Raw genomic sequence first — 26,928 nt, forward strand, 5'->3', positions numbered from 1 at the left:
TTTTCTGATGGACAAAGCTCTTTGTGCCCTGAGTCTGTTTTGGCTGCTGGCTCTCTCTTTTGGTATCTTGTCTGTCACTGAGCGTAGTGCAGACGTAGGCTTTTTTCACTTGATGAAGTGTCCAGACAGTGCTCGGGCAATGGGATTCCCCTTCTGGCCAGGGGCTCATGGAAGCAGTGATGTGCCAGGAGCAAAAGCAGTGCAGAGGGTGGGAGGGCAAGGAAATCTCTGCATCTTTGCACTTTTTTTTTCCTGCCAAACTGGCCACCAGGGCCCAACGTTGATATTCCAGAATAGCAACATTTTTGTTTTCTACTGGTTCTTGGTAGTGCCCAGCCTGCCTTACCACCAGATGTAAGGCTGGCCGTCTCCTCACCGTTACAGAAGCTGTGACACCAACCTCAGCTGCTGGCTTGGTGCTGCCTTGCAGCTCCAGCTCCCCCTGTCACTGCCCTATAGCTGCAGACCCTATAGCTAGAGTTAAAATACTTCTMCAGAAAGTTGCACTCCAAGTCCAAATGCCTGTAACTCCACCAAGTGTGCTTAAGCAATCTTTAAAACTGTTCAGTGGCAGTGATAACAGCAGTGCAATTTTAGGGGATCAAGGGGTGCTCACACAGGCTCAGTTTTATCCACAAAATGCAGGCTGTGTGACCCTCCTGTGAAGGAACAGAGTTACTCTGGGAGCAGATTGCCATCTTTGCTTGTTTCTTTCTTAGGTTACTCAGCTGTAAATCCCACTGATTTTAATAGTGCAGCATGTGGTCAAGTAAGGACCAAGTTTGCCAAGGAAGGCTGGGGACCAGCAGCCACACTAGACTGGTGCAGCCCAGCACAGAGAGCCCTTGGCTTCCAGCCTGGCTTCCAGCTACTGTTCTTGGCTGGAAATTCAGAGCAGGACAGGATCCAGTGTTGATGAGCACGATGGCATAATGCTGTTTTCTGCCCTAGAAGACAGCRAAAAGTAATCTGTGATGCTGAGTAGCGACCTAGCCCTGTGAGCAACAAGACTTGAATTGCACCACTAGGAACATGGAGCCAATAGACCCTGCTAGTTGCTCCTACCAACAGCACAGCAAAAATCTGTTGTTTTGCTATTGAGTCCTTCACAGCCATGTGTTTTTTTGCTTTAGCAATACTACAAATTGCAGCTAAATGGTTTTTGCTTGTGTCTGTGGCGCTAATCTCAGTCTTTGTCCCACTCCAGTTAATAGGCTGCATTATTGGCAGACAAGGCAGTAAGATAAACGAAATCAGGCAGATGTCAGGAGCGCAGATCAAGATCGCTAATGCCACAGAAGGCTCTGCAGAACGGCAAGTTACAATCACAGGATCCCCGGCAAACATCAGCTTAGCACAGTACCTCATTAACGCAAGGTAAGTTTGCTTTGTACGTGATGACGCTTCTGCAGGGTTGCTTGTCTGCTCTCCAGCCAATGTCTGTCCTGGCTAGATCCAGAGAGTTGCTTCTGCAGTGTCCATTTTGCACAGTTTTATTCAAATCCTAGCTAATTTTAAAGCCTGCGTTAGTAGAACCTGTTTTTACTCTTGGTTTATACAGAAAGCAGCTTAATCTGGCGCACTTCCAGGTATATTTTGAATTACCGGAGCTCAAAACCAAAAAATTCTAAATACTCACATTTATATTCATCTAAACTACAAGGCAGATGATAAATTAAATGAAAATCGTAAATTCTTTAGAAGCGAATACTTTTCACAGAACCATTTTGCCATCCTAAATGGCAAATACAGCGAAACAGATTGCAAAACAGATTTAATTTACTAGCTGGAAATTGCCACTCAGAGTTGATATTAAACCAGCACTTGGTTGCTAAAAAGGCACAGGATTTATTATTTCAGAGGCAGTGTCACAAATTCGTGAAAAGCCTGTCTTAAYGAGACAGGGGGAGACGAGCGCCTTCCCAGCTTTACAGTGCCGGAATTGATGGAAAGCTTGGCTGCATAGTTAAGCCATTGAGACAGCTTAAGTCTGCACGGATTTTGATGTGCTTATTTAGAAACATATGAAAAGTGATACCACTTTTATTTGCAATTATCTTGAAAGGATAAAAACCGCAATGGATGTAGTGCTCTATCATAAATACATTCGTAAATGCTGTGCTGAGACTATATATATATATATTGCGGGAGGAGGAAGTACCTACGTATTTTACTGCTTTTTTTTATTTTCATTTGAGGGTACCATGATACAAACCAAGCTTTGTGTTTAACTCTGCTTGCTGTTAAAATAGTAGAAATGATGTGTGATTTGTGTGGCGGGTTGTGGTCATACCTGGTCTACAGTCTTCTGTGGTTCGATGACCTCTCTACCCCAGTTATGTAGCACACCGGTAGAAGCCACTGTAGCAACCGTTGGGAAGTAAAGGATGTTTGTGCAGTTGTACATTTTGGTAAACAAAATATTACTTTTCAATTTGAAAATAGTTTGCTAGGGAAATATATATTTAGAGGTGGCATCACGAAGCCTCAGACAAACCATTGCCAGAATCCCAAAACAACCTACAGCTCTTTTGATTTATAGTCTTTGTAGCAAATATAAGTCACTTCCTTAAGCCCTGTAATCAAATAAAAATGTGTTCCCTCCTTTAACCCTTAAGGATATGTTCTTCTCTTGGTGTTCAGGGATTCCCCACACATCGAGACGAGAATAGACCCCTTCACTTTTAGTTGCACAAACACCATTTGGCATGCATCTGGATCTCAGAAGATAACAATTTAAGATCTTCAAGACAGCTAAAGCATGCAAATAAAATAATGCACTTATTAATGGAGTTGCAGTGAGCTGCTCACCAGAGACAGAAACTCTAGTGAAAAAAAACGCTTTGACTCACTTAGGAAAGCCTGAGAACGCTCACAGTTCTGTTTGCTATGGTTTAACAATTCTTTTGATGGAATGGGATCCATATATGAGGTCTTTTAACATACTTTTGCAAAGAAGAAAACTTCTCAACAGTCATATACCGTGGATACTCTATGTATACCCTGTGAAACCAGAGACAAACTTACTTGCTTCTTGTTGACTTTCTAGCTAGAAGTCATTTGTTACCATCATCTACAACAAACCACCATATATTATTATGTACCATCTGCTGAAACTGTATTTAGACAAAGTGACTTCATTTGTAAATGAAGACTCTTAAAAGCACTGTATAATAAATTAAGCTCTRAGGTGATATAGAGGATATTAAGGTGGCCTTGTCATTAAAAGAAGAGCTGCATTGTAGCGGGGGTTCCCGCGTGCCACGTCTGTGCTGCCACCAGTGCTGCAGACAAGTGTGTGCAGACCCGGGTGCTGGGGCAGGGTTTGCGCGGGGACCCACTGAGGGAGCAGCCTCCTTAGGACCCTGTCACGAAACAAACAGTTTGGGGSAAAGCCGAGTACACCGGGACTTATATTCTGTAATATCAGGGGGGAAAAAAGCCATATAAGGACTCAGGGTAGGGTGGACCTCTTCTTGTGTCCCCCGTGAGTTCTGTCGTTCTCGCAGATTTGGTTTCCAGGGCCAGTATTTCTGCATGTGTCCGYGTTTCACAGCAGCATGGCATTTAAAAGACAACCCAGTGTATTCTTTAAACAAACTGTGTGTATCTTTAAACTATTTTCCAACCAAAGTTGCCATCTAGATAATAAGTTATCAGGTAATCTTAAAGATTTTATTGCAATTTGGTGTTGAATATGTACGTAAGAATACATTCACTAAATTATAGCTATCTAAATATATTGATAAAATATCAAGGCGGACATTTAAAACTTTCTAGAATATTGTTTTGGTTCTGTATGGATTATCCAGATGTCGACCTCTGTAGCAGTAGAGCGTGTCCCAGCTTACCTGCAGTAGAAATGTCTTTTTGCTTGTAAAAGCTTCTGTCGCTTAACTGGTCTCCATTGTCGTAACTGGATTCTTATTATTTTAATTACATTTATTATTTTAATTAAAAAAATATAATTTAATTTAATTACAACTTCTAAATCTTACCAAGGGTGAACAACAGTTTAGCTTTCCTGTGTAGTACTTGATTTTGGATTATAAATGAATTCTAGGCAGCAGCACTTTCTTCTTGCCCAAGCGCAGTTTCCTGCAGATGGTTTTTGCTTCCATTCTGGTGAAAGGGTCATTCACAGAATCACTGGGCCTGTTAAAGGCACACTGCTTTAACCCTTTCGTTCTCTGGAATTCACTGAATCCAGATAATCCAGATAATGCAGGATGTGGCCTTTAGTGTATGTGAAGTGTAGTTCTTCAAAATCACAGTATAAAATTGACAGTGTTAAATCCCATATGAGGAATGCCTCCTCGGCTTTCAGATTCAATTTCGTTGCATGGGCAGATGATTTGGGAGTTTGAGTGGCTGCTGCCAAGACCAGTGTTTGCCCTGCRGTATCTTTATTTTCCCTGTTGGTGCGGGGACCGGAGCTCAGTGCACAGATTCCCATTCTAGGCATTACCAGTAGAGATTTTTTTTTTAATGTGAATTAGGCAAATTTGGAGTCACAGAAACACTGAGTTCTACATCAGCTTTCTAGATGTCTTCCTCCTAAAATAAAATTGAAGTAGATCTATATATTTTTAAAAAATCTTAACTATATGAACAGAATTTTACAGACGCCACTAAGCTATAGCCACCATGTAACTCTTACTCCTCCAGTGGAGGACGTACACTGGAGGTGGCTTCAGTGTTTCAGCATTAGCCACAGGTATTCCCAGTGTAGGTGACACTGTGTAAGATAGATTGCCAGTGGCACTGCTAGCCATGTGGGGATACTGTTCTCTCTACAAAGAGCAGCTCTGATACTGAGCTTAACAGAGATAAACACCACCGAGCCAAGGTTAGGGGAACCAAAGTTTCACACTCTGTAAACAGGGTTGCATTTCATGAATTTGACCTCCTCGCTTCCCACCCATCAGTGGAGATGCAGTTTCCAGTTCCCACCCATAGAAGCTGGGAGGTTAGTACTCCAAGAGCCTTTTCYTTCTGAGGGGACCCCATGAGCTGCATGCTCAAGGGCCTCCCTGTCTCCTCTGCTCCCTGTCACCYCAGCTCACACCAGCTTTGGGTATCCTCTGAGCACAGGGTTAGTAGCAGTTACCAGGGTTTGGGGGAAGCTTTAGYCCAGTGTTCACAGCCACACTGCAGTGCTTGTTTGTTGGTTTGAGCAACACATCTGGTTGTGACCCTTCTCTGTCCATGCACAGACCAGAGGCTGTTTCTCTCAAAAATGCCCAGAACTCTAAAATAAATCAGGTTCTTGCAAGCTCTGAGGAAGCTGAGACCCCTTGTCTCCCAAGGGTGGTCAGGTTTGCTCTGTGACCCTGTGCTCCCCGCGTGGTTGTGTCCCATAGCCATGACTCAAACGACGCAAGCCGTGTAGTGAAATCCTCGGCTGGGCCATTGCTTCCAGGCCACCGTGGCTGGATCAGCGGTCTGGCCGACCTGGCTCTCACTGGGCCCTTGATATGGACCAGTGGCCACTGCTCTCCTGCTTCCCTGTGGGACGGAGATGCTCTTCCAGGGTGAAACTCCCATAGCTCACCCGAGGAAAAGGCCCATCAACCTGCCAAGCTCATAATCCTTGTGCCGGAAAAACAAACAAACAAACTTAGATTTAGTATGYTTATAACTGTAGTCAACGCTGCTTTTCCAACCCAAATTAGCAAATAGCCGCCTGCCCCACAAACCAGCACAGAAGCTGTAACAAGCACGTGCCAAGTCAAGAGTAAATATTTTGCCACCTGAAAAAATAGAAAGAAAACAAAGCTCCCGTGGAATTACTACACTTTTGTTGAGCAAGAAAGTGCAAGCAAGCGCAGCAGGGCCTGGAGGACGGGCCCCATCCCTGTTTGCGCTGCAGGGCCGGGTTGCAGTGGGAGCTGCCTCCTGCAGAGAGCCCTTCCCACGCGGCCGGGTCCTCGCGAGGCGCCTCRTGTCTGGCGGGTCCGTGTGGTGACGTCCTGGCCCTGTCCGTGTAGTATCCGTGTCTTGTGTGTCGGCGGAGAAGCTCTTGGCTGTCAGCTGTAATGGCTGTTTTACTGGATCAGGAAGGAGACCGCTGCCGGGGTGGTTGTTCAGTCTTTTTTGTTTGTTTGATTTCTCTTTTCKTTCCACTGATTTCCATGTAATTAGAGGGCATAAATAATTTGTCATTAAACACACATATATATATATATACACACCTGGGGAAAGTATAAACCTAAGTGAGCCCACTGGCTAATCACCAGGCCTGTTTTATATGAAAAATGCACGTTGGCCTCACAGCAGATCAATCGATGAAAGCCTCGCAACCTCGCCAAACAAGGAGGCGGGCAACAAAAATGAAGGGTACAGAGGCCCGTGTARCTCGGGGCGCGCCGAGCCAGGCCTCGCTCGCAGGTGCCCGGGCAGCCGGCGCCATCCCGCTCCCGCTGCCCTCGGCTTGGAGAAGCGGAGCTAACCCGCCAGGTCCGTGCCGGGGAGTAAACCTCATAGTTATTTTAAGTTTCCTTTTCAGTTGCCTTTTCTCCATCTTTTTGCCATCACCCGCATTCCTTAGATTTCTTTTCTCATGTGTAAAATGAACTAGCAATCCCCCCCTGTGCCCCAGCCCACACCCCACCGCACCCCGAACCTTTTATTTTGGAAGAACTTGTAGAGTCGCAGTAACGTTTTTCACCATCGAGTCATGAGAAACCCTTTTGTTATTTCTCTTCTTTAACACATAACATGTTCCTCCTTTGACCCTCATTTTCCCTTTTTTTCTCTCTCTCCCCCTGCCCGCCCGCCTCGTGCGTCCCCCCTCTCCGTCTCCGTCGCCCGCCCGCCTCACCCTGCCCTCTCGTGTCGGCTCTCCCCCCGTGTCGCCCGCCCCGGCTCTGCCCTCCCAACCTGTTTGTTCCTGTTCCTCTCTTCGTTTGCAGCTTAGAGATGGCTAAAGTCAGCACCCAGGCCGCTTCCGTCACGACCCCTGCTGACCTCAACATGAGCCTCTCTCAGCCCGCCACCCCTACCTCCACCCCTACCTCCATGGCCGTGCTGGCGGCCGCCTCCGCCGTCACCGTCAGTACCCCCCCCCCCTTGCCAACGCTGCCAACCACCCACTATGCCGTTCCCGTCTCCAGTCTGCTTGGCATGAAAACTGTCCCGCTCCTGGCACTAAATGCCGCGGCCGCCGCGGGGGCCACGGGGAGTCTGTCCGCTTACACTGCCAAAATCCCTTCGACGAGCGGGGTTAAGAAATCTGACCGCCAGAAGTTTGCTCCATATTGAAGGCAGGAGACACAGTGCAAGCTTGGCCAGCTCTACCGAGGGTCTGTGGTAGATCCTAGCTATCGAGGAAACAATGTGGCATATTTCTCTTTTTTTTTTTTCTTTTTTTTTTTTCTGTTTAAATTGCTAGTGTGAACTGTTGCCAACTCGAATCGTCTTCCACGCTCCATAACGACTAACACCCAGGCGCAAAGTAGCAACTAGTTCCAACAGCGAGGGGCGGCCCCGGCCCCGCGCGCGGCCGCCACCACGGCGAGACGCCGCCGAGGCCGAGCCCGACCTTGGCGCCGGCGCCGGGGGCCTCCCAGCCGGCCAGGGGACCCCTGCGGGTGCAGACACCCCCATCCCGCCCTCCGTGGGGCCCAGCGGTCCCAGCGAGGACGCCGGCCCCACGCGTGGCCGCGCTCCGGCTCCGCAGGCTTCCTGCTTGCCCGGGCCGCCGGCACTGCACGTTGGTCATGCCCACGGAGAGGCCCGCGCTAATACGGCGCCTAAGTGAGTCAGTGTTTCTGGTCTGAGAAAAACTGCCCGTGGAAGAGGAAGAAACAGGCAACTCTGCCTTTCTCCTCTGTTTTTCAAGGATGCAGCGATTCCCCATCATTCGGGAAAACGCAGTCTCAARAAGGGCACGTTAGGGAGGGAAAGCTGGCTCCTTGTAGCACGCAGGCAGTTCACTCCTCAAGAGTGAGCTTTAAGATGGGAGCTTTAAGATGACTGCCAAAACACGAAGCGGAGTCCCGGTTCTGTTACCGCCCCCCGCCCGCCCCTCCTTCAGGTCCAGAGTCTCTCCCACTGGCGTCTCGTACAGCCCGAACATCACCAACATCACCCCTCCAAAGTCTCCTCCTGGAGGCAAAGGAAGAAAACTTCAATGGGTGCATACATCTTCCTTAGCCAAAAAGAACTGGCCATTTTTTTCCCCTTGGGTTTCTGTGCAAAATGCATTCCAAATTAAGTAACTCACTGCAAATTGTGCATTTCAATCAAACCACAATTATGAATAAAAGCTAGTGCGTTTCAAATGCCATTTACAGCTTCTTTGATAGACCGTATCCCTTCACAAGAACTTAACTGCATCCAGATTAATTAAGGACAGACACATCTGATTGCATCCAAATTGGAGAGAGCCGGGCGATGTAATGGCTGGTTGCTAGCTGTTGGAACTAGTTTTTAACTGCATTTTCTGTTTGTCCATCCACCTTCTTTTCAGTTTCTGTTGCATAACTCAGTAATGCAATATTGTTTTCTTCACCACTTCCAAATCCAGAATCCCATTAGCCTGCCATGTTCATCCACTTTGCACTCCTTGGACACAAAGCTTTAACAATTGAACTGTATTCAGTGCATTTTAATATAAACTAAAAACACAATGCAAATGCAATACTTTTTAAAACATGGTTATTTCAAAGTGTGTTATTATTATTGTATAGGGCTAAGTACTATTTCAGTATTCTGTGTCATTTCTGTATTCTGTGGGCTTTTCTTCACCTTAGTACCTTTGCACTAAGTTTTGTCACTGTAACCATTTGTAGAACTGCCATTGCTACGGTTTGCACTTATCCAAATGGGGTTTTGGCTGTTTTTGTTGGTTTTTCTTTTGTTTGTTTCGTTTTGGTTTTCATTTGTATATAATGAAGGAAAAACTGGAAATAATGTCAAGGTACCTCAGCTATTTAACAGCTCTAGAAACCTGCTGTAAACTTGTTCTGGACTATTGTAACTGTTTTAATAACTGAAGTTTTAAAAAGAAAAAAAAATACAACTGTGTGAGAAAACTTGCCTGCATTGAAATGCTGTTCTATGCTGGTTGTACTCAAGTGTTATTTTTTTAATAGTGAGAAGATTTTTTTTTCTTTTTTCTTTTTTTTTTTTGCCTCTTTTTTTCCTTTTCTTTTCCTCGTTTTTGTTCCTACATTTTAGGCTGTCTTCAGAAGTTACTGGCCTGGGGGCTCTGTAATGTATCTCATCATGCCCTAGTGCATTAGCCACCAGACAGGACTTTTCCAAAGCCCCATGAGACAATGCTTTCTATGGACTAATCTACAGAGGAGTTTCTGCCATTTCTAACTTTCTTATTATTCTGAGACATCAAACGAAATACTTCTTTTACTCTTTAAGCAACTGTGCTTCCTAACTCTTGTGTTGCTTTCATTACTGTTCCAGTTTTAACACTGTTGTGGCTCATAACATAAAGCAAAGAAAAAATATTTTTGGGGGTTAATTTTCGTCGATGTTCATGCTTTGGCTAATCTGTATAAAAGCATGGGCTGTTAGTGTTCTGAATCATTGTACTCAGCTAGAGACTTGACAGTAAATTAAATGAGACGTTTTTATAAATAAATTTTTTTCCTGATTTAAAAACAACGTGGTAGCTCTGTGCATACAACTGTTGTGTTGTTTAAAATTTGTTCTTTGTAACCGAGTTGATAAGCTGTCGTTTGAGAAACACTATTTTATGGATTGTCAAACTACGCTCATAGACAAATTGCTTGTTTTCATTAATGATTAAAGGTTTCAAATCATGATGCTTCAGGTCCCAGTGCTCATTGGGAGAGGATGTAACAACTACACAACATTGGCACTATCGGACAGGGCGGTAGCCCGTGGCCAGGGCTGATGATTCTCGGCACGATGAGGCAGGTTGTGTAGAGAGCAGAGCAGGCAGGATCGCTGCAAACACCTTCTTTCTTTGGTGGTTGTCGAAGCTGCCCTTGGAGCACCTCACACAGCACGGAGAAGGGAATTTGGCCTCATGCTACAGGCTCTGAGAAGCTGCTGTTCTGTACGTCTCATGTGTTTTCCTGTACTGGTTTTAAGATTAGATAGCAGGGAAAGGCAGACGAGACTGAGAGAAGAACTGAGCAGCTCTTCTCAGTAGAAGCTGAGCCTGGTGCCTTCCTGTTTCCCATTTTCTTTATTCCCAGCAGCACTGACTGGTGGCAGAGTTTTGGGGGACACCTCGTTAGGAAAATGTTAGGAGGAGCATTACTGTTTGCATTTAAAAGAAGGAAATGTGATGAATGGAAATCAGGCTTGTGGAAACCTACCCTAAAACACTGCTTGAGCTGTTCAGCTCCTTGTTGGGGCCTGCAAAAGCCCTGCGGTCCCAAGTCCCGCCTTGGTGCCGGGGGAAGGACGGGGCCGATCGGAGCTGATGCTGCAGCTAGATGGTGTTTCTGGTTGCACTCTGGCCGCTCTTCCTTTCGGAGCCCCAGGAGCCTGAGGCAAGTGGGACCCTGCACAACCTGCACCCTGCTCTGCTGAGGGCCCGGCGCTTTGCTYGACATCTCCCTGACTGACCAGGCTGGTTACTCAATGGTCCACGTCACTATGTGTTTGCCTTTGACTATAGGGTCCCAGAGAGCTGTTGTGTGCCTGCATCTTGAGTCCCAGTCTGGGACTGCTAGGACTGAGCTGCACATACAGCCCGGGAAGCTTGTAGCTGCTCCCAGCACCTTTTTAATGCAGACACAGCTGCAGAGCTCGCTGTTGGCAATGAGACCTGCAGAGAAGGGGCACACAGCGCCCTGCTGCATCCCAGCATCCAGAGAGCATCCCTGTGCTAAACCAGCTGTTCCAGCCCCTCAGTTGGGAGAGCTATTGGCTATTGTCTCCTTGATAAAATCCTGCCTTCCTGCTATTTAAAACATATTTAACTGGTCTGAATCTTGGAAGCTGAGGTTGTTTTCAGAGCAGGGCTCCCATTTCCAAAAAGACAAAGCCAGAGGCTACTCCTCCAGCTAGCCTGGTGTGGGTGAATGAAGGGCGCCCATCACGGCCACTCAACACGTCAGGCTTTGCTCTGTCCGTAAGGCAAATCTGGCACCATCTGGCACACAAATAAGTGCCAGGTACCTTTAGGAAAGGGCTCGAACAGCCTGAGATTTAAACAAACTGAGGGATATGTCTGCATGAGGGATGAGGAGAGACGAGATAAACATGCACTGAACACAAGAGGGCAGGGAAAGGTCTTTTGAGAGGATCTTTGCTAGAAATTTCATTTTAATATAATGATTTTAGTTGGAAAGAGTTTATGAATAGCAGGAAAAATTACTGGGTAAATTTAATAATACACTAAATACAAAACCCAAAGAGGTACTTCTGAAAGGGAAGGGGGAAAAATATCTATGAAGGCTTTTTCAGATTTGAGAACTAGACTACCTTATGCTCAAAGCCAATATGCATATAAGTGCATATGCATTCATATGCATATGAAAAGGTTGYGAGTCTCCAATGAAAGACACCACAAGCTCTGCAGCTTTCACCTCACCAAATCAGTACCTGAGTTCTGGCAAACACCTCGAAGAAATTAAAACAGTGGCTCAGCTGGCTTTAGCGAAAGAAAGAAAAAGTGAGAATGCTGGAAAGCAGAAAGGGGAATAAAGCCTACCCTTTATTATTTTATTATTAAAGGAAGTATCAGCCTCCCTAGTGCCAGGCACGTGGACGTCTGGTAAGTGCCCAAGCCCCACAGGGCCGCATGTTGCAGAGGTCCCGTCACTTCAAGGCAGTGTGAAAGCRAGCACTGACCCTTCCCCACCTAAGCCAGCCAGAGAGAGACCCGCTCCTGGTCTGTTAATGTTGAACGCCCAACGGCGGGACAAGAGCAGCCAAACTGCCTTCCTGGGCTGGCGTTTCCTGCGCGGCCTCAGGCCCAGCCGAACGTGTTTGGGCTCCAGGGGCGCGCGGAGCAGGATGGGCCCCGGCTCCAGGGGGGGAGTCCCCGCCGGCCGCCAGGCTGCGGTGGCTGCCCCAGTGCAGCGGCCAACGGTGCCGGCCTGGCCAGAGCCTGGCTCAGCGCAGCTCAGCCCAGCCCAGCTGAGCCCAGCTCAGCCAAGGCGCCGCCGCCGGCCCGCCCGGCTCCAGCCACCACCTACCAAGGGCCGCAGTCCCGGGGATGCGTTTTGTGAGGAAAGGTCTGGGTTGGACTCCTGCGTGAGGGGGCTGTGCTGCCGCCCCCGCTACCGAGCCACCGTGGCAGTTGTCAGTGAGGTGCTGAAGAGAGCCTGACGTGAAGGCGGCTGCTGGGAAAGGGCCTCGCGCCACCCGTCCCAGCCTGGGTGACACCTCAGCGCACGCGGCGGCTCTTCTCGCCACTGGCGCCTATTTACCGCAGCAGCGAGGAGCAAATCACAGAATCACAGAATATTCAAGGTTGGAAGGGACCTCTAGAGAGCATCTAGTCCAACCTTCCTGCTCCAGCAGGCACACCTACAGCATGTAGCCTGGGGAATAATCTTATTCCATTGTGCTCTGTGTCAACAGAGCTGCAAAGTTCCTGTGTCACTGCGTGCTGCCGCTCCTGCCACAAACAGGTAAAATCTCAAAGTGCAGCCAAAATGAAAAAAAAAAACAACAGGAGTGCATGACTCCTTATGAAAAATAAATTGTAAAATATTTGTAAGCACTACAAATATTTGACTTTTCTCGTGAAAGTTCCTCCCGGCTCAGTGTTTCTGGAATGATCAAATGGAGGCCACTTTATTACAGTGGCATGGAATGAGCAAAATGAGTTTGCCAGACCTGAAGCTAATGCTTTTTAACCAGGAATTTTCTTTCTGAAGCCAATCTTACAGTAATGTGCTTTAATGAAGAAACATTCTTTCATTTTTCTTCCTCTCTCCTCTTCCCATTTTCCCCTCTGTTCACTTTTCGACTCCACACAGGCTAATCTATAAATAAGGTTACCCAATATTAAGCTTTTCTCCTTAATTCAGATTTGTCAGTTTTCTGAAGTCCCAGACACGAGAGACTTAAAATATTCTTCATATTTCCTCATGCCAGAGCAGCGCCTTAACTGTTGACTCTGGCTATGGACAAGGCTAATTATTAGGGCTACTTTCATCTCAGCAGCTAACAAATAGAAGAAAACACAAGCTTTAAGAAAACATTTTTTTTTTTACAAAAAAACTGTTTGCTCTGATTAATTACCTAGCAGAACAGCTCATGAGAAATTRATCATAGAACTATTTTCTAAAACCGAGGACAGATAGCAGACATTAATAATTGTGCCTAAGTCTTTCTAAGCCACAGTGGGTCGCTCACCATGCTATACTACCCCAAGTATTCACGGAGGTTGGGGCAATTCTCGTCTCTGTTCCTGGCGAGCCACTTTGCTGAGAAGCAGGTCCGTTTCTTGCTGTCTTGGCACAACAGCACGTCAGTATCTGTGGTCTTGCGGGACACAGCTAGCAAGTCACCGTCTTCCGGGCAAAGCTCTCGGAAACTTGTGTTTCCAGTGCTGCAGAGACACAGTTACTCCCCCGCCATGGTCACTCCTTCCAGGGAGAACTGATGGACGGGTTTATTTGTGGAGCTATGAGATTTCTCAAGGAGAGAGGCCCCGACTCCTCAGCAAGCAGCGAGGGAGAGGAACCAGTGGTGCCRGTTACTTCATCAGCACCACGTGTCCTGCCGCGCCTGGATCCTCCTCCGGACGGTTTCACAGAAGCCGCGTTGGGGCTAATGCAGGGCGGCCGCAGGGAGGAAYGACTCCGCGCTTATTCCTGCCGGCTCTTCCCAGTGCTGGCTGAAGCAGYGGATTCCCCTGTCAGTGCGGAGCTGCAACGTGCAAGGGGGCTCCTCTGGAGCCAAGGAGGAGCAGCCCAGCAGATCCTTCCCCCCTATCCCGACCGTGGCCTCCTTCCTGCTATGCTGAGGGCAWCTGAACTGCAACCGCTCTGCTCTTCGCTGCTCAGCTCCCCTGCTGCTCATCYGCAGCTGAAAGCACCGTCTATACATACAGGTATATAAAAAGTTATAAACACCAGAATTCCCAATTTTATATTCTAGAAACACAGCATACGCCCATGATGCACTTAGCTTTTGTTTCTCTGATACAAAGAACTTCTGATGGCTGGTGTTGAAAAGCTACCAGAAACCTATTTTTGTGAGCAAGGATCAGCAGGAGGATGAGCAGCTCTGCTTAGTTCTTCCAAGAATGAAAACTGTCCCTGCGGGTTTGGACAGAGCTGTCCCTCTGTGCAGCACCTCCTCAGATGCCCTTCACCTCCGCAGCGGTCTCCTTCTCGTGCAGATGACCRTGAGACACCTCGACACCTTGCACCACGGCACAAAAGGCACCATAAAAATTGGCCTGCAAACTAACACGCCAAGATAAAGCARGAATTTCCTTTTTTATTTCCATTTTGGCCCAACTCTTTTTCCCTCTAACTTGCCAGTCCCTCCCTAGTTTGCTTCAATACCGTRAGTACGTTGTTTGTTTCAATACTTCTTTATTAAATCACAAATGTTGGTATCTTAACCTCAAGATTAACAAGATGGGAGTGTTGAGTAAAACATTTTTAGGAGTACCTAATTTAATAGCCATAAATACAGTAGCCAAGAAGCCAAGGCTGTAACCAGCATATATGCACAGGAATAAATGATGGACCAATTTGCTAAAGGCCTTTGCTTGGATTTTACCTTCGAGGACTTCGTAAGGATACTTCCAAACATCTATGCACAGAGCTGCAGCAAACATGGAAAGGASAAACAGTAAAACAGCATCTCAGAGTAAGGAAAGGGCTCCCAGCGTAACGAGTGGTTCTTCAAAAGGAGGCAATGAAACACCTAGCTTTAGTGTGCAGCGCTGCTTTCCCCTTAATTACTTAGTTAATAAACATCGCCGAGGRAAGCACATGAAGATCTGCTGAGCGGAGCTTGCTTTCTCCTCCAAGAACCTCACTGGCTTCAGAAAGTTAGAGGGGGAATAAAGAAGGGGAAAAAAAGATTAAGCCATTTTTTTCCCTCCACTTCGTTTTGCGATAAAAAATTAAATGACATCTCCTATTTTTCAAAAGTCCTCAGTAACTCTGCAATGTTTTAAGATTTACAAAGGTCAGYAACAACAACAATAAAAAAAATTACTAAAGGTCAAGAGTTTTCTGCGTTCTGGATCCTGCCTTTGTCCTCAATTTGGCTCTTCTGTTTGAGAGAGCATCAATTTCTCCCTGTTAGAAAAAGCCTCCGTCAGTGAGAGCTCCCCGAAGGTGTTGGCTGGTCGGGGTTTCCGGGCGCTGCCCTGCCCTGCAGGGTGTGGGGCTGGCGCTGCTGGTTCCCAGCGAGGCGGCTGCCCCTCTGCAGCCCCAGGGGAGGCTGCAGCCCTTCCCCTTCCTCGGGGCTGGGGCCGCTGCAGAGCTTGGCCCCCGCTCACACATCACAGAAACGGCACAGAGAGACTTGCAGAGCTTCCGCGGAGCAAACGGGAGGGAAGAGAGGTGCGAGGYTTTTAAAAATACTGTTAAATGCACAAGGGTTTCCTTTATTCCACTCCTGCATGGGGAAAACACTGTCACACTGGCAGGCTATTTAAATGCATACGCGATGGCACAACCTCCAACTCACTGTACATATCTCATGTTCCCAAAAGGTTACCGATTATAAAATTTCTTTAAATCCCATTAAAATACCTCTCGTAGGAAATCAGTATCTTAAATTGGAAAGTTACATTCAATCTTGCAAAACAGTTGCAATATACAGTTTTTACAGCATGAAATACACCAATCTGCAGATCTACAAAGATTTTTTCTTTTCCTTATATGGCTGTCTCTTTACCATCTCACGATCCTCCTCAAATAAATATTTTGACAAAAACATCTCACTTCTGATAACGGAAGTCACATCACGGGTGGAGAGAGCATCAGCCACGCTGCAGCCCTGCTACAACAGAGTGCCTTTCACCCGCCAGTCTTGCGAAAGCAAATCCTGCAGTTCTTCCTCATCCTCGCTGCCCAGAGCTTCATCCTCTTTCTCCTGGCTCGCTCGCAGCCTCATGGCTTCTTTAAGCTTCTCCTTCATGAGCTCCTGGCGGTCCCGCAGCAGCTCAACGCGGCGGTAGCACTCGCTGGTGGGAAGTAAAGGGCCCCTTAGTGCCTGCACCCCAGAGTGTTTTCTCGAGCGCTGCATTCTGCCTCCCCAGCTCTATGGGAACCGGCTTCCCGGCAGGCAGAGCGCCTGCCAGGGCGCTCCCGCCCTCTCCATACTCACCAGGTGCAAAAGGAACCGAGGAGAGAGCCAGGCCATTCTTTAAAGACATCTGACTCGACACAGAACAACCACAGCCCCACCACAAGCTGGCTTAAGGAGAGAGAGCCAGTACCCGCTTCCATACAGGAAGGGACTCCGTTTTTTGCTCCACTTCTGTTTTTCATACCTGGTAGCAAGTTGAGCATTGGCCATCGTTTTTTAAGCCTTAGAGGTAGTACCCCTGAACTGAAGTCTGCTCATAGCCTTAATCTGCTGACTGGGCACTAAACTAGGGCCCCTCAAACTTTTGCACTTATTTATAAAAGTTCTTCTCAAAAATTAATAAAAAAATCTATATTTTGTTGAAAATAACAGGTAGGATGAGCCTGTGACTAATATCACTCTTTAATTCTTATTTGTTAGACAGAGCCACAGTTCAGAGCCTATTTCCCCTTGTAAGCCTGCAACAGAATTACTGACAGGCATCCATATCTGCATGAAGGCTAAGGAAAACATGAACTTCGCTGAAATTATTTCAATTTATAGATTTTTTTTTTACAGCTTTCAAGAATGTGCAAGAAAAATCCAGCTAACCAAAAGGAAATTCTAAACCAAMGGAGTTCTGCAGGGCTGGCGGCTCAGTGAGACCTAACACATCGTTCCAATAAGTACCAAATCTGAACACCAGGAACAACATCTGTAGCTTGGTCTGGCGTGCAAAGTGCAGTTAAAAGCGCAAAGTACCTAACTCATCATCCCAGATGCTTTTAAAAGAGCAGCCCATAATTCCTCAGTTTACTTCACCATGAAGTAAGAAATGTTCTTGATTAAAACTGAAGCATCCTAAATTCTTTTAAAGATTGCTTCATTTCTGCTACTGAATGTGCCCATGGGCACATATGCTTAAAGAGAAGATTCTAGAGTTCAAATAATATTGAGAAGTAAAGCAGAAGATGTTTTTCTAACCCTACACGGAAGATCTGATTTATCTGAAGAATTTCTGCTAGACACACAGTGCAATTCTGAAATAATCTGTGTTCAAAACATGCAAAAAGCTACAAAAAATGATCTTATAAAAGTCTATACGGAACTTCACTCAAGGGAAAAAATACTATGGCAATAAATTGAAATTCTTTGCAAATTTTTATATATATATATATAAAATATAATATAAAAGATATATCTATATATATCATATATATATATATAAAATATAATATTATATTTTATATATATATATATGATATATATAGATATATCTTTTTTATTCCTATGTACAACAGCATTTTAAACTACTGGTGAAAATGAATAGTGAAATACAGTCTTGCTGTATCTCAAGTCCCCTCCGAAGACATGATCATTGTTAAAAGACATTCAGGTACCACCAAATCTGAATTTGAAGCATCTGCTAATATCTCCTTTTAGGATCTCCTTTCAGATGAAAGTTTCCTTGAAGTAAGAATTACATTTTTCTTTTCTATGATTTGTACCTGTTAAGCATCACGGTGGTAACAATCTGTCACAGTAAAGTGTTTTCTTCAGGTTACTTGGGAGTTTAATGCTTCTCCAATTGCTACGCACTTTTTAATTACATGACATTTTATTTAAGTATATTACTCAAAATTTTACTTACTCAAAAAATACTCAAAAATTAAGTGTATTACTCAAAAGATTTTAGTAAATCTTTTGTTAGGGACCAGGAGGGATGGCTACAGAATGGTACTTTCAGCCCAGTAGATGATCAAAACACAAATCTCATTACAAAGATTTTGTTTGTTGTGAAGAAAAAATCAGACATTGTTTAAAAGAAAATGGTTATTAAATATGTTCATATGAATTCACTCAGAATTCAGAGAAAAATACTCAGGACTTAGGGAATTATAACTTCAGGCATTTCATGCAGGCAAAGGCAGGCAGACTATTCAAAGGATTTACGCTTTATTGCTTCATTTTGCCCTGGCCTGCTGTTTTCAGTGATTTTTAGCGCAACCTTCCTCAGCAAATAATTAAATAGTTTTGCACCAAAACGCATATCCTCATTATGCATTATTTTGAGGGAATCTGCCTTTGTCCTCCAAGTCACCAATACCTAGGTGATTAATGTAAAGTAGTTTCATGGAAGATTAATAACATTAAAGATGTCTGAGAGTCCAATCATATAGACACCCATTCCCACTGGCGAGCACGAAGTTTGAGGAAGAACTGATCTACTTACATCTGCTCATCAATTTCTCCAATCTGCCGGTCTAGCCGTCCCTCCTCATCCTCTTCGGCCACTATTGCTTCTGAAATCTAAACCAGAAATGCTCTGAGAAAAATTGTATTTGTCCTTTCCCTGCTATTCTTTTTTGATGTCCATATCTCCTCCCCCACCAAGACACGGGGCTCATTAGTGTCAGTCTCTTACATATACACTCCTACCTTCACAAAAACTCCAGAGGCCTGTGCAGAAAAAGACTTTGTGATCTCGATTAATTTTAAGTGGAAAGGACATCATGAAATTTTGTATTTACATTAAAAAAAAAAACCCAAAAACTTAAGGCAGCTAACCTACTTTTTAGTATTTTGAATTTTTCGGTACACTACGATTTGCAAAGCAGCATAAGCAAACTATGCACATTAAAACTCCGCGGATGACACAGGAACTCTCAGTATTTGGGCCTTACACATGAGTATTGAAGGYTATGGTCAAATATTCCCACTGGATCCCCAAGTATTTCTAACTTGTTATTTTTTTCAGCATATACTTTCTCAAATCTGAATGTCTGGGAGATGCTATGCAGCCCATGGTCCACACGTAACTGAGAAGACTCCTTCTAAGCTGAAGAATTGCGTGAATGGCTAATGCCAGCAATATGTATCCACTGCTGTGTGTGAYTGAACCTGCATTCCGTGTGCAGAGCTGCCTGCTTTCAGGGAGCAATGATAAGAATATCAGGTATCTTTAACTGTACAATAGCCTGCTCTGGGAATACTTTCCTTGCAATTCAGTAAGAAGTTAAAGTCGTGTCCAACTTGTCTTGTACATAAAATCTCATTTTACTGTCCCAAAGCTTGTRGTTCCTTTCTATGAAAACTCAGATAACCTACACTTTATAGATCTTGCTTCAAGAAGACAGGCATATGGAGGGCGAGTTGTCTGGCTTTTAAAATTAAAATATGAACACATCTAATCTAAGAAAGAACGTATAATTACAGCCCCCTGTCTGGATGAATAGATGTAAGGAACCCTTTACTCATCCATCAAGCACATGAACTGCATCCTGCAGTGAAACACATAGCTGACAAGTGCAGYACATCAGTCATTCTGCAGTCCTGCATGAAACCTGTTTTCTGTTGTGTGTAGTGTATTTAGAGTCAATAAAAAGAGATTGCAGTACTTACTGTGTTGACCTGTCGCATTGCCTTTTGAAATTCATCCCATTCTTTGTCCATTTGATCTTTTGGAGCATCAACTTTTCGCACCTAAGGAACATGAGTAAGACAAGTGTGTTAGCAATTAATAKCTAATCACCCCCTGGGCACTGTAATTTGAAAAAGTAACACATAAGAACAAGATAGCACAGCAGCCATCTAATGATTTCGAAGGAAAAGACTCCACTCCTGGATTAAAAATGTAACACTAAAAAATAACAGACAAGGAGGGGATGGTGTGGGATGTCTGGATTGACAGAAGTGAATGAGTCTGGAAAYTTGAGAGCTTTCACTCTATTAAGTTTTGAATTCTTCCATGAGCTGCCTGTTCAAACATAAACAGCAGCACATCTCAAARGCCAGAAGTGATGAATTATGAATTTTTAATGTTACAAAGTATTAGGAGATTCAGTAACTAGTCTGGCTACTTCCCTGTGCATGTACCTACCACTTTGTCTTGCAAAAGCTTTCGTGCAAAGCTTTTGTTTGTTTGTTTGTAGCAGAGAGCATTAATTAGTAAAATGCCTGAAACAGTAGCAGATGTAAGAATGGGTCTAAAATCTGCAAAGATCCAATCAAAAAATCAGACTGTGCTTTTAGCCGAGCATATAGCAAATAAAAATGTCATCTACCCATGTAACCAAAACTTCCACAAATAATGATATAAGTCACAAMTTCCAATCTTTGTGTTAGACAGCACATGTCTGGCCCTGGATTGGGAGGAGCAAAACTGGGAGAAGCAAGCAGTCTGGACAGTAATTTATCGTACCTTATTGCACTAGCTTTGTTTTTATTCATTCTTCTTTTCTGGCAACACATCAATCATCATCACACTAAAGACTACTTGTGTACATCATTTGCTTCTGAATGATTATATAAAATCAAGTAGAATTAATTAGGCTTATAGAATAAATTAAAAGTCTCAAAGCAAACTGGGAATTAGGAARTAATATCCATCTCATTTTTCTGTTTTGTGATTATTTCTAATATGTGCGTATGTAGTAAGTTATTACACACTGTGGTTGCTTTTTGTAATTCATAGCTATTTATGTTTGTTTTAATAAATTTAAGTACTAAAGATATGACTTTCTTGAAATATTTATCTAATGCAGAACTAAAATGTTTTATAACCCTGAGGTAAAGAATCGGTCCTTTTCAATCCCAAGACCTCCCCCCAAAAGCCCACTGGATTTCCTTTTTTATTTTTTGTATATGTATATTTTTATTTTATGATTCCAACATGAAATTACTGCAACCACCTCAGCAAAATCAATGACATAATCACTTTCGTTCTTCCTATTAGCTTCTTCTTATACCTGAAAAGGTCCGATTTAAAAAAAAAAAAAAAAAAGGGAACATCAAGCAGTTGAAAAACGAGCCTGTTTGAACCTCTATCCATTTTTAAGTTTTACCAGCTAAGGAAATGACCTTAATATAAGATCTCTATCCAGGGTCCTCAACAAATATAAGGACATCCGCCTCCCCTGGTAGACCCGCTTGCTTTACGCTGGCCTCTCAGCAAAACTGAAGTACTTGAAGAGTGTAATACGCTCCAGTTGTACTCAGACACTTCCACTTCTGCTTGCGTGGGACTTTTTAGCTACATACTTCTATATATAAAAAATTAATTATTCAGAAAGATTCTGAATGTAAGCACATTTGTATTTGCCACCACGCTCATGTACGTGAGGGGTGCACAAGGAATGCCACCAGTGCAAATAAAAAACACACCAGGTTATACCTGTGCCGGCAGGACAAGGCCAATGAGGCTATTGGGCTCCTAATCCAAAGCCATGRTCCCACCTCACCCTCAAATTTAAATTCTCCAACAGTCTTCCAAAGTGCGAGCAAGAGAGACACATATTCAAGGAAAGCAAGCACAGCTTCGAAAAACAAAACGTAAATCCACAACACTTACTTTAATAAGGATAACAAGCAAGCCATCAAATCTGAGGTAAATTTTACAAAAATATTCTCTGCATTTCAAAAAAATCAGTGCTATTTCGATCATTATTTGGCACTGTGCAAGATGTAGGATGCTGATGACAGATTTTGATTGATTTTGATCACAGTTACATGGTTTTTAATCACTTGGACAAACAGCTTAAATGCTCACAACTTATTTTCTCTCCCCGCCTCTATTTCTTTCTTTCTTTCTTTCTTTCTAAGCAGCAAATAAAAACTCATAACTGTAAAATGACAGAGAGTTAAGATAAAGTTTGCTGTCATAGTGTGTCAGGACTAACAATTAGAGTGTATCCCCCTATCTAGTTGTCTTCATCCTGGCAGTCCGTGTAGGTGCAATACAAAATAACACCAACTCTTACACTTTTCAACAGGAACCCTTGAACCACATTACAGAAGCATTTTTATACTCTCAGTTCAGAGGCAGAAGCAGACCCACAGAAAYGCCTTTCTCGGGGCCATTTACAGAAATAAAAACGAGTGGATCTTCCRTATCCCAATTCAGCATTTTGGTCAATCAATAATCTTGCTACTTTTAGTCCACCACAGAAACAAAAAGTACTATCTCTGAGATGGTTTAACAAACTCTTGCTTTTCCCTTTCATTTCTTCTAATTACACATAATGAAATAATTCAGTCCTTTTCCTATATTCTGGCTATTACTCCTAACTAATTACCTGGAAAAGCATCCTTATTACTCAGAAAACTATGAGATCCAGCAAAAAGGAAATATAAGACCACTTACTCTGGCATCCACCTCAGGATCATCAAAGAACCCTTCTGGTAAAGCTTCAGCTGTGTTTTCTTTCCTGAAATGTTGGATTATTATCCCAAGTTAATACTTTCTAATTCTTTGTGTGGAGATAAAAGTAGTTAAGAAAAAAGAAAAAACCCACTTTTATAAAAGGATCTAGAAATGAAATAAATTTCACCTACACTCATCAAAACTCATTTCTTCCCTTTGGTCTCATCTCACACAAAAGGAACTTTAAAACTCACCATCAAAAAAGCAGCTACAACTTTGGTTTCCTGAGCTATCCTTACCATTGTTTCAAACACCCAAATATTTTAYCAACAGAATCTCTGTTTTTGATAGTCTAGACACTTATTCAAGCATTGACTTAAGCGAGTCTAGCTATTATTAAAAAAGTCAGTCAATAGTTTTCTTTCAAAAGCAGTAGCTGACTCTAAACTTCAGAAGTAGCCTGTATAAAAACTTGCACAGATATCTAAAAGATCCACTGTTCTATTTCTTTTTAATCCTACCTGTAGGATGTCAAATACCATTCTGAAATTATGTACAGACGGTTCTAGCTACAGGAACAGCAAGACAGATTTCTGAATGATCACAAGTGTTTTATGAAATGGTAATATTTAATTACAATTCCCCAATTTATCAATATTACTTATGACTGCTTACCTTTCCACTACCTTCTCTTGTATCTCTGGCTTCTGTATGGATCCTGAATGGGAGACTATAGGCACAGCAGTAGTTTTGCTGTCAAAGAAGTCTGTAAGAAAGGACAAAAGCCAATGAATAACTGAACAAGCTCCTATACAAAATTCTGACTAGAGGAATTTAATATCTTACTGAATCGAGCCAAAACAAAGAAGCAACAACCAACCAATATGATTCTGCTTAACCTCACACAATTACAGTATAAAAGTGGCAAACAGACTGAAAATAAAGACTATAAAATAACCAAGAACCCAAGAATCGCTCTCCCTACTTTCCTTCTACATCCTCGTCAACTGGCAGCATTAAGTAAAAATATCAATCACAACCCCTCCATCACGCATCCTCTCCTTACTGAATTACTTACTACGTTCATCATTACCTGGAGGTAAAGAATTAGCTACTACTTCTTGTGTTGGGGGTGGAATCTCAGTTTTATGTGTAACAGATGATTTTTTTGAGTCATCTTCCTGTTCTTCCTCCTCCTCTTCATCATCATCATCATAGTAACTTCCGGACAGTAAACTGGGACCCGGACCCTTTGCAAGAGGCTTTTTTGCACCATTTTGCTCTGTTTCAAAAAAATCTGCTGGTAGCCTAGTAAAGAACACAAGAAATAAACATTTGAAACTTCACAAAAATCAGTTACAGTCTAGTATCTAAAGTCAATTTCATCTGTTAATACTATGATCTTCTCAGTATTTTGTAACATGCTAAACTGCAGAGCAGGAAGTGTAGCTGTTGTCCAAAGGCAGCACATAATCGCCAATTTCTTTAAAATTTCTTAAGAAATATTCAGGTTTGTATAGAAAACATTCGAATTTCCAGTTTTTGTACTTGTATATTCACCACAAAACAATTTAATCAAAGTGCCCCATAACAAAGCAAGGTTTAGAAATGCAAACTCTTTAGATAATACAGTGCTCACACTCAGAATTATGTGCATCTAYGTACGTCCTATAAATACACTAAATGCGAAATTCATAGGACAGCGGCAATACAAACATCACTTAGACCTTGATATCCTTCATGCAGCTACTTATTCTGGGTACTAACAGCAGCTCAGAACTGCAAAGAGACAAATTAGTTTTAAAACGAGAAAGATCTGCACAGTCTCAGCAATGTAAAATTTTAGGATATCTGCCAATCTCTAATCTGAACATTTTTCCCTGCTGGATTTTAAAAGTTACTCATAATGACCAATTTGGTGATGAACAACTTCACAACTGCGTAATTTTATACACACAAAACAAGGAATTCCCACAAGGTAACAATGTCTATAAGGATTAAGATAATAATGCGTAAGGTTAATGCAAGACAGTAATAATTCAGCCCATGCAGAAGCATACAAGAGTTCTACAAGCTTTTGTGATACCTCCCAACCCCTCACGGCCATCAAAATATCCTCAAGGGACACTAAGATGCAGAGAGGAGGACAAATAACTGAATCCCCTGAAGCCAGGTATAACACTTTTAAGAGAAAGGCTTCATCTGGAAGACAGGAATTCATGTGAATTTCAAGAAAGAAAAATATCTTGATAGAAACCTGTCAATAAAGTTTATTAGTAGGTTTGGTGACTAAATATTATTTACATATGTACTACATAATTTCTCTTCAGTCCCTCCTGTGTTTTGGAGTACAACAGCAGTTACAGATTGGAGCACACACCATAATCTATTTTCATTCTAGTCCATTTCGTAACACCACCATACTAAGCATTAAAAGTCTGGTAATAATAGCAAACTTATTCTTGTTTTGTCACAAACTAGATCTAGAGTTAATACAAAGAAAGATGCTGGCAAACTCTATGCACCCACATTAAACTCCAAACAGAAGCAAGGATCTCCTAACTGGTATCTGAATCTTTACCCTCAGCTGGGAAACAGAAGAGGAAGAACAGGGTGAGAGCACAAGGAGGATCATATACGGTCAATTAAAAAAAAAAAAAAAGAAAAAAAATCACATAAAATCTACTTACCCAGACGTAGACGTGTGCGGCTTGTTATCTGAACCTGTATAACAGCCAAGAGTCACTTCTCAATCTATTCTTTTCAGAGAAATATCCTTCCAATAAAGCCTTGCTACAGCAGAAGCGATAAAGACAGTGCCTGTTGCCATAATTTCTGAACTGCTGCAATTTAAACGTTCCCAACAGGTACTGACAGGTACTACCAGTACTACAGAGGGTACTAACCTTATGCATGCAAAAAAAAATTACTCTCAAAGGTGCAGGGTTTGCTTAACCCTGTAACTGACAAGCCCAAAACAGTAACTTGTCTTACGATTCTTGAAGAAACATAACAATAATCCTTACGTGTGAACCATTAACTACAAAGTATTTGGTAAGCACAGAGCCAATTCTTCAAACACAGAAAAAACATCCAAAACATTTGCTCAAATGTGACACTTTCATACTATTAAGTGTATTAAATTGCCCTAAAGGAAGAGATTTAACTACCTTCCTTCCTTTAGCATAAAGTTTATCGAATGGCTTGTGGTCCAAGGAAAAGTGAAGTGAAATTCTCCCCCTAGACAAGCGTTACCACTGCTTGATTTATGCTGTTTCTTATGCTGTACAGACCAATCCACCACCCCATGACCTAATTTACCCCATAACACAGAAGAAAACTAGTTAACCTACCAAAGTAACATTTTTTTCCTGGACTGACAACCATATACATTCAAAATAAAAAATCTCTGATTCTGCTAAGCACTTTGTAAGTATTTTCGTGACGTTACCTTTCAGCCTCTTTAATTCTGCACTTTCTGTGTCGTTTTTTCGCTTGCCGGGATGGGGCGAGGTGCCAGCAGCTGGGGCAGCCGCTGCCTGCTTTGTGCCTTTTAGCTCCGCAACTCTCTGCAAAGCACAAAATCCGGGAGACGATCAGAAACTTTCGAACTGCGGCTCAAAACGCAGCATAGGTGGAAAATTTCATTAGGAGGATGTAACGTTTTTTTCCGGAACAGCATCACTGAAAAAGACGTCACCGATACAAGGAACAAGGCTTGGTGGAGGCATTATCCTCTCGCGCAGAAACGCTGGGATGGCTCCCAGGGAGCTTCACGGGACAAAACCCTCCCCAAACCTTCCCCCCTCGGGGGCGCCAGCCCCGCCCGCCGCCGCCATTTCCTCGCTGCCCTCCCCCTACTCCGCCCCACCCCACCCCGCGGCGGCCGTTGGCGCGGCCGTTGGCCGTTGGCGCGGCCGTTGCGGGCCCGCTCACCTCGCGGTGCTGCTTGCCCAGCACGTGCGTCTGCCACAGCAGCTCGCTCTTGACGGGCGCGTTGCAGAGCGCGCAGCTCAGGTGCCCCAGGCTGTTGTACCTGCGCCGCCGTTAAGGGAGRACGAGCCGCTGCGAGGCCCCGGACCTTCCCCCTTCCCCCTCTCCCTCCCCGCCCCGGGACAGCCGCCCGCAGGGAGCGGGGCCAGAGGATACTTGGCGAAGGGCGAGTCGAGGCGCTTCCTGCCCGCGTTCTGCCGCTGCTTCTCGCGCATGAGGCGCCGCAGCTCCTCCTGCCGCACCTGCTTCCGCGCCGCGCCCGCCCCGCCCGCCGCCATTTTGTGCGGCTCCGCCGCGCCGGGACGCGCCGCGCGTGCGCAGGGGAATGGGCGGGGCCTCCAGAGCCACGCCCCAATATGAAAAAAAGGCGTGGCTTCCCGCCTTTCCTAAATAAACAGGAGAGTCCATCTGGGGTAGACGCGCGCAGGCAATTCTAAATATAAACACCCAGTGCCCAAAGCTATGCCTTTTTAATACCTGGTTTGCAAAAGGATGATTTTTCTTTCTTAGCACCAAGTTGTCCTTCTCTGCTTTTGTCCCGGAAACTGACTGTTGATAACGGGAGTTACCACAGAACGGTG

General features: G+C 44.0%; 2 protein-coding genes across 3 annotated transcripts in view; one reads left to right on the forward strand and one right to left on the reverse strand.

The window, feature by feature from the left end:
• Window positions 1-9,693, forward strand: part of LOC112947534 (poly(rC)-binding protein 3-like) — a 47,595-nt gene extending 37,902 nt beyond the window's left edge. For both annotated transcript variants that reach the window (XM_026039652.1, XM_026039653.1), the window contains exons 11-12: window positions 1,208-1,377; window positions 9,184-9,693. In XM_026039652.1, the coding sequence (XP_025895437.1) occupies window positions 1,208-1,377; window positions 9,184-9,220 (207 nt within the window). In that variant the 3' untranslated portion in view covers window positions 9,221-9,693. The remainder of the gene's footprint in view (window positions 1-1,207; window positions 1,378-9,183) is intronic.
• Window positions 9,694-15,518: 5,825 nt separating this feature from the next.
• On the reverse strand, window positions 15,519-26,625 carry ZNF830 (zinc finger protein 830). The gene is made up of 10 exons (XM_026039660.1): window positions 26,504-26,625; window positions 26,291-26,390; window positions 25,806-25,923; window positions 25,045-25,078; window positions 23,448-23,662; window positions 23,030-23,120; window positions 22,355-22,418; window positions 19,615-19,695; window positions 18,446-18,522; window positions 15,519-16,108 (listed from the first exon to the last, which is right to left on the reverse strand). Exons 1-10 carry the CDS (start codon window positions 26,623-26,625, stop codon window positions 15,925-15,927), a joined length of 1,086 nt encoding a protein of 361 aa, XP_025895445.1. The 3' UTR covers window positions 15,519-15,924.
• Between the last annotated feature and the right edge of the window lie 303 nt (window positions 26,626-26,928).

The sequence above is a fragment of the Nothoprocta perdicaria genome, unplaced genomic scaffold (assembly GCF_003342845.1).
Source record: "Nothoprocta perdicaria isolate Ctin4 unplaced genomic scaffold, notPer1 scaffold_235, whole genome shotgun sequence".
Taxonomy (NCBI): Eukaryota; Metazoa; Chordata; class Aves; order Tinamiformes; family Tinamidae; genus Nothoprocta; species Nothoprocta perdicaria.

Coding starts and splice junctions, on each gene's coding strand:
- ZNF830 (XM_026039660.1), bottom strand. CDS start 26,625: ATGGCGGCGGGCGGGGCGGGCGCGGCGCGGAAGCAGGTGCGGCAGGAG. Junction 23,663..25,044: donor CCGCACACGTCTACGTCTGG/GTAAGTAGATTT, acceptor GTTCTTTACTAG/GCTACCAGCAGATTTTTTTG. Junction 19,696..22,354: donor ATCCTGAGGTGGATGCCAGA/GTAAGTGGTCTT, acceptor CATGTTCCTTAG/GTGCGAAAAGTTGATGCTCC.